The 8,091-nt window shown below is 41.0% G+C and overlaps 1 protein-coding gene across 1 annotated transcript; it reads right to left on the bottom strand.

Annotated features, from left to right (window-relative positions):
* Positions 1 to 641: 641 nt before the first annotated feature.
* KLHL31 (kelch like family member 31) lies at positions 642 to 4,407 on the bottom strand. The gene is made up of 2 exons (XM_058553924.1): positions 3,209 to 4,407; positions 642 to 1,458 (listed from the first exon to the last, which is right to left on the bottom strand). The coding sequence occupies exons 1-2, from the start codon at positions 4,378 to 4,380 to the stop codon at positions 726 to 728; spliced, it is 1,905 nt and encodes a 634-aa protein (XP_058409907.1). The 5' UTR covers positions 4,381 to 4,407; the 3' UTR covers positions 642 to 725.
* Positions 4,408 to 8,091: the final 3,684 nt, after the last annotated feature.

Below are 8,091 nucleotides of genomic sequence, written 5' to 3'. Positions count from 1 at the left end.
TCTCTGAGAGCAGGATTTTTTGACATGAAAAACACCGAGGCCTGAGGAATGGAGGAAGAGGGAATCACCCCAAACCAAAAGTGTGAACCGGACAGTCCCTGGATGGAATCCTTGTTAATACTTTGTAGTCCGACTTTGTTTTTAAGCTTTATGACTTTGTCATGGGATGCCTTTCAAAATCCTTTACTCAATCATGCATAGGAAAAGAAACTGCATTGACATATAGAATTAAATCTTGTCTTTATGGATAGAGACGGATTTCCATTTTAAAATAAAATATTTTATAAAGGAATATTTTCAATCTCCCAAAGAAAAAAACAGAGAGAAGAAAATAAACTTTTGTCCGTGAAATCGCTTACTCACATAAGCTGCACGGGGACTAACGTGTAGAAGAAACATCTCAAATTGGGGTGCAACCGCTCTACGTGTAGGTCACGGGCCGCGACGGAAGAGCGCCGACAACGGCTTCTGCCTGCCACCCAGCGGCCGCTGAAATCAATTCTGTTTCTTTCCTTTGTTGGCTATGGCTCTGTATTTTGCTTTAAAATAAAATTGATAGAGGTAGATTACGCCATACCAGGAATTTAAAACCATCAAGACATATGCCTCGATATATTTTAAAATACCATCATTGTAGTAAATGTTATATATTTTCCTTTTCGCTAAGTCGAAGGTTAACCACGAATAAATATTGGTTCTTCCTGCGTCCCCGCATCCACCCGGGTTCAGATACTGACTGGCACCGAGGACACCGAGCTGGCTCGTGATTCCCGGGTCACGCTGTTGGGCATCGAGAGGGTGCAGCAGGACACGCCCACGGTGGCCTCGGGCAGCTCGTCGTCCTCCGTCCACTCGTTGAGCTCGGGGCTGAAGCACTGGATGCACTTCTTGTACTTCTTCTCGCCCTCGTTCCAGCCGCCCACCAGGTAGGCGCGCCCGTGCAGCGCCGAGGCGCCCGCGGTGCTCACGCCCACCGGCAGCGGCGCCGCGTAGCTCCACTGGCCGCTGGCCGCGCTGTAGCTCTCCACCGTCAGCACGTCCACGCGCTCCCCGCGCGGCCCCAGCTGGCTGCCCCCCATCACATACACCCTGTCGCCCAGCGCGACGGCGCAGTGCCAGCCGCGGGGCGTGCTCAGCCCGGGCAGCTCCTGCCACGCGTCGCTGGCCGGGTCGTAGGCGCACACGGAGCGCGAGTACGCGGCGCCGATGTAGCCGCCGGTCACCAGCACGCGGCCGTCGGTGACCGCGCTGGCGTGGCAGCAGCGCGCCACCTCCAGGGGCGTCTTCGGCTGCCACTGATTGGTGGAGGGCACGTAGCACTCCAGCGAGGCCAGGCTGCCTTCCGTGTTGCGGCCGCCCACGGCGTAAAGGAGCCCGTTGAACACGCTCAGGCTGAAGTGCGTGCGCTTCTGGTTCATGCTGGCCAGGTGTATCCAGGTGTTGAAGCGGGGATCGTATCTGGAAATGGCAGAGGAAGTGTGACAGGCGCGTTGACTGCAGCCAGGGAACTCACGTTACTCCGCAAGCCATAATGTGGGAATTTTGACACTATTCCTGCAAGGAGGCTAGGGACCTGGCGCTGGTGTTTCTCTCTCAACCAGTGAAAAAGTGTGACACTTGGAAAAGGCAAGGCAGACCTTGGTGACTCTCCCTCCTCCCCGTTTATAAAACCACTTCCTTTATCAGGCCACCTGGAGAAGCCCCCACAGAGACCGACCTTCCGGTCCCCTTTCCTCCAGATTCAAATATCCATCAGCCAGTAGGATTTATGAGATGTGGAGGAGGGGAGGGAAGCTGGGTATCTGTGGCAATCAGAAAAGGGAACACTGCCACATTCAAGTCAGTTCTGCTCATCTTCAGACACCACCATCCCCAGCTCTTTCTCACTGCTTAAATAAGATAGGAGTCGACCAACTGGCTCTCTCCATTTCTCACAAACTCCTTCTTATTTTTACGCTTATCCTGGCCTTTGAAACAGTAAAGCTAAATCGCTCAACCAAGCCTTCTCTCATCTGTTTAGAATGAGATCGAGGGAACTCATGTCCAAAAATATCAACAAAGCCTTAACTTTCGATACTTCTCTATTTTCTAGCACTTATTAGTAGGTAAGATTTTTTTAGTTTAGGGATATATTTTTTCAGTGTTCATTACAGTTAATATCCCATAAGCACTGCAATCAGTACTGCAATCAATACTGCAAATCAATACTGTGACTTGAGTACTAACAGTTGAATATTAGCAGGAGGATAATAAGCAGAGTAAATGATGCTTTCCTGTTTACGTAGTTCCGAAGTCTTGTAAACACAGAACTCACTCCCTCAGTTTGACGTTCACTCATCTTTGTCCCATTTAACCTCCAAATCAAAACTTAACTATAGTTGCTATTAATTAAAGGCTAAAAATCAACTAATTGTTTGGATTCATTTAAATGACACATACATACATATAATGAAGTAAAGAGTATTTTTCATGATATACTGTATAAATTTTCAGATTTTGCTCATGAGTTAGGTTTGACCTTGTACTACTACCATGATATAAGCATGACTTTCTGAACGTTTCATATATATGGAAGTTCAATCATATAGTTTTATCATAAATATACAAAAATAGCATGGCATTTGAATTCCATTTTCTGAAGGATTTATTATACTTTTACTCTTTCTACATGCATCAAAAATATTGACATTTTCTATGGTATTCAGTCTTCGAAAAATATTTAAAATTAATTAGGAGCCACATTTTTAATGATCTCATTCTATTTGGTGATATCAATCTGACAGTCATCAGTAAGAGTCACTTAAAAGGAATTTTGTATTATTTTAATTTTTCTTACCACTTAGTGTTAAAAACTAAATTTGTACCCAGTGTGCTTCAGAAAGGCAGTGTATTGTGGAGAGCGCCTGACTAGAAATGAGAAAATGTGAATTGCCACCTCCTAGCGGTATAACTTCTCCGGGTATCAGATTTCTCACATGTAAAATCAGAATAATCATATCTTCCCTGCTCACTCTACAGGCTTACTCAGAAATCTAGAGTTCATAATATATGTGATTGCACTTAGTGAAGTGTTGTATATATATAATGTGGCATTATTGATTTACTGAGCCAATGAACTAAGATAATAAGCATGATTAATTTACTTCTATATCAGGGCAAATTCCTCACACTATTGAACCATTTCAGTTCCTAATAAAGGAGCAAGTACCTGCAGAAATTGCTGACTGCATGCTTGGCTTGATTTCTTGCATCATTCTGGTCTTCACCACCGGCCACATAAAGAAATCCGTCCATCACAGCCACACACTGATTAAAACTCTTGGCTGGCATTTCTGTAAGCTTGCACCATCCATTTTCAGGGTCTCTGTACAAGATGTCTCTACTAAGGGACTTCTCAGTAAGGCCTGGACGTCCCCCAACAGTGACGAGGACCCGACAGCCCCCTCGGATTCTCGTGCGCCTAGACTGCAATGTGTTTTGATGATACGGAAGTAAGTGGTAGTTCATAGCATCTACAAGAAGTTTGTGACAATCAGCATCTTGCATCATTCTGGGTACAGACTGAACATAATTGACCAGGTCTTGGGCAGAGATGGTACCAAAGCGAATATTGCTCAAAAGGTCTGCAGCATATTTCACTCTCTTTTGGTCAAATTCTAACCATTTCATTGCAATCTGGAATGCTACTATTTCAGAAGGCAACTGTAAGTCATCATCTATAAGAAGTTCGTTAATTTGCTCAAATGTAAGTTTCATAAACTGATCTGATTCTGCAAATTCCAGGAAGTTATCCCGGATAAATTTTTGGGCTGCTGCCTTTGCATTTTTCAGGGAGTATGTTTCAGCAATGTTAGCAACGTACATGCAATTCTCAACACTCATCTCTCGTACCAGAAAATCACTGCACATCTTTACAAGAGTATGGATCTGAAGATAAACAGCAGCAGAAATAATGCTTCCTATTGTATACAAGGAGAGAGTCAGTTTTCCGGTGTAGGCATACGCGATGACAGTGGCCAGGCCTAGCGGTGAGATATCGTTGAGATCCACCCTTTGAGTAGATGGGTCTTTTTTGAGGATGTTGTAAAAGTACTCACTGCATGAAGCCATCACTGACTTGTGAACGTCAAAGGATTTGGTTTTGGTGCCAATGACTAAGTCACAAAGGAAGCTCTCCTGCCGCATTTTACTTAAACCTTCCAAGAGGTTGGGGCCATAAGAAGCATCTGTTAATTCAGAAGAAATGCAGCTAAGGCCATTGCCTCCCTCTAGAAGCCCATTCAGAGCATTTAGTTTGTTTAGGGGGCTGTCTTCTACAATTATGGTCATCTCATTGATATCCCCTTTGTTCTTTCGGACAGTCTTCTTTTTGGGGGCCATGTTGGCAAACACAGTGTCACAGGCAAGAGCTTGCTAAAAAAAGAAAAAAGGCATGATTTTATTTTAATTGTGCTTTAGACTTTGAAATGCTACATTGAGAAATTTTTTAATGAGATAGTTTTATAATGGCATAATGTAGATGAACCCTCAAAAATAGATTTAAAGACTTACATTAAACTAGATGCACATTTTATTGACAATTTGTTTCAGCATCAAGCATTGAAGGCAATTCTAGAAAGATTTATATTGTCAAACGAGACCTCTCAATAGCTATATTGCCAGGTAATTTTATACAGCAAAATGACCAAATATTCTCTCATACAGCTGTACAGTAATTATGGAATAGTAGTTAAAACATCATTTGAAGGGCTTGGTTTACAAAAAAGTGAATTATAGCTACTCTGAAGTTTTCCTCATTAAAATACTAAAATTCAGGAATCCATGTAAAATGTAGAACATATATATACTAGAATAAATGTAGCACTTAAAAATCAATGGGTAGGACTTGTAATGATACATTAGTTTAATTCATTTCTACTCAACATATTCAGTAAAATACCTTCTGGAATTAAATATCTAAATGACACACACATACAGTAACTTACGCAAGAACTAGAACAAAGTAGTTGTTGGTTTTTTTTAATCTTAGAATAGGAAAGTTCCTCTTAAGCACAACAAAAAAATCCAGAAGCCATAAAGGAAAAGACCAAAATATCTGATAGAGAAAAAAATGAAAATTTCTATAAAACAACACCAACTATTTAAAAGACAAGCAGGGCCGGCCCCGTGGCTTAGCAGTTAAGTGTGCGCGCTCCACTACTGGCGGCCCGGGTTCAGATCCTGGGCGCGCACTGACGCACCGCTTCTCTGGCCATGCTGAGGCCGAGTCCCACATACAGCAACTAGAAGGACGTGCAACGATGACATACAGCTATCTACTGGGGCTTTGGGGGAAAAAAAAGGAGGAGGATTGGCAATAGATGTGAGCTCAGAGCCGGTCTTCCTCAGCAAAAAGAGGAGGATTAGCATGGATGTTAGCTCAGGGCTGATCTTCCTCACACAAAAAAAATAAATAAAGACAAGCAACAGACTGTGAGAACAAATATTTGTAACATTTTTGACAGATAAAAGGTTAATTGACACAATATTTAAAGAGCTCTTACAATTAATAATAAAAAGGTAATCCAATTAAAATATGTACAAAGACTAGGTAACTAGGTTGTTCATAGAAATAAAATACAAATAGTTAATATATTTTTTAAAGCTAAACTAATAATAATCAGAGAACTGTCAACTGAAATCCAGAGATCTTTTTAATTTTTTGTGGCCAAATTTTGCTTATCAGATGGTTTAAATATTTTTAAATATTCATAATATCAGATATTGGTGTGGTACTCTCCATACATTGGTGATGGGAGTATAATTGATACAGTCTTTTGATATAATTTGGCAGTCTATCAAAAATTCCTATTTTTATGCTTTGACACTAAAATTCTAAATCTAGGAATGTGCCTCATAAAGATATATCCACATAGAGGTATGTTTATATGGATGCTCACATATTAAGGATAGTATCTATTTTCCCATTATCAATGTTATAAATATTTGAACCAGTTTTTAAACTTGTATGAATTGTGGACTTAGCTCTATGATATAGCTCTGAACAGCTCTAGTATTAAACACAGAATTGAAATATATTAAGTTTACCAAATACATACGTAGCCCTTAAAATATCATAGGTTAAATTGTTTTAGCCTTTCTTGAAATTTTGAGCATGGTCATCAGAAAATGCTATACTTAAACTTTTTTTTTTTTTTTTGATGAGGAAGATTAGCCCTGAGCTAACATCTATTGCCAATCCTCCTCTTTTTGCTGAGTAAGATTGGCCCTCGGCTAACATCTGTGCCCATGTGCCCATCTTCCTCTATTTTATATGTGGGACGCCTGCCACAGCATGGCTTGATAAGTGGTGTGTAGGTCTGCACCTGGGATCTGAACCTGTGAACTCTGGGCCACTGCAGCAGAGCGTGTAAACTTAACCGCTTACACCACTGGCCTGGCCCCGACTTAAAGTTTTAAGTGGGTTTTATTTACAGGATGGTAGCATTCACTTTTTTTGTGAGATTACCAGTGTTGCATTTTTTTTTCCATTTTTAAAATTACAAAATCAGTATGTGTAATTCAACAATTCAGTTTGTTAATATATCATTCCAGATAATTGTATATGCTTATACAAACTTACATCTGCCTTTTTTTGAGCAGTCGTGTGCAGGGGGTAAAAAAAAGCCCTTATTTGTAAGGTGCTGATTTCTTTGGTGCAAATATGCTCATCGTGGCTGATTTTAAGCTATCTATTGTTCAACAACCAGCTTGCCAAATTCCTGAAAATGTAACGATTGGCTCTCCTGAGCCAGTACAAGTCAGCTCCAGCACACCACTATGGGAGAACTTATATCAAAACAAGTTTGTGTTAAATTACTCAGTCGTTTGCTTTTTTCACTTAGCACTAACTCGTCTACATCTTTCCATATCAGTACATATATAAATTTACCACATTCTCTCTAATAGCTGCACAGTATCCTATAATAAGGATATATAAAACTTGTTCAATTAGTCTCCTGTTGATGGTTGTTTAGGTATTTTATAATTTTTTGAGGTGTGTGTGTTTTAAGTCTCACTGCTGAGTTCATCCTGGGGGGTAAAACTTGGTTTTGACCCCCCTTGAAATGTCTTCAGTTTAATTACTGGAATATATGTGTAAAACATTCCATAATTCTTCTGTTGTGTTTGTCCCTGTCCCTTTCCCTGTGGAGGGACAGTAGCAAGTAGGTAGGAAAAAGAGAATGTCCATCTCTTTGCCAGGGCTTTTGTCTTCCTCATTAAGCTCAAATTGTCATATTCACATTTATATTTGTATACAAGGCTGTAGCACATTCTTTCTTGCAAGCCACGCCAAACGCATCCTTACCTTGTGAAATAGATTTTCAACCCACCATCATTTTAGTCTTCAAATGCGTTTGACTTATGTGGTGAGGCCCCCTCTGTTGGATTTTTCTGGGGAAAATTTTTGTTCACCAAGCAGTTATCAGACACCTACTGCTGTGTGGGCAGCTCTGGGAATGACGGAGCAATCAACATGTCATTTATGTTAGAGAGACAAGACATGACAAGCACAAAATGACAACAAGAAACTAGGTAAGCACAGCAGAGCAATTGTTTTTTTAAAAGCAGTGTCTTCCATCTAGAACAGCAACACAAATGTGTCTTTGGCGGAAGCCCTGGCCATTTTCCTGGAAGAACCTCTTTGGCCAATTTTTAGTTCATGTAGATGCAGAGCTTATAACCACTCATTGTTTTAGGGGAACTTCTGAACCTGAGGAGTAATCTAAATGCTTCAGACTAAAATACTAAATATTCTGTTTGTCTACCACTAAAAGGTTTTTTCACTGGTAGCACATAGGGGTGATATTTCAACAACTGATAAAACGGGTAAGTCTTCAGTTGCTGGATGAGAGTGAGGCCCAGGGGGTCCTGGGAGGGGGCAAAAGGGTGGGAGGGATGCAGGGACAGGGAGCGGGTCAGGGCAGCAGCTCTTTGGCTATTTACGAATTCAGTACAGAGGGATCTCAGTATTTTAACAACTAGTATACTATACTGAAACATTCTCGTCCTCGGGACAGGGTGTAATTCTTTGGAGATTATTTTGATTTT

This window comes from Diceros bicornis, chromosome 14, assembly GCF_020826845.1.
Source record: "Diceros bicornis minor isolate mBicDic1 chromosome 14, mDicBic1.mat.cur, whole genome shotgun sequence".
In the NCBI taxonomy this organism is placed as follows: domain Eukaryota; kingdom Metazoa; phylum Chordata; class Mammalia; order Perissodactyla; family Rhinocerotidae; genus Diceros; species Diceros bicornis.
Note: the sequence above shows the minus strand (reverse complement) of the source record. Positions and strands in the feature narration are given on the sequence as shown.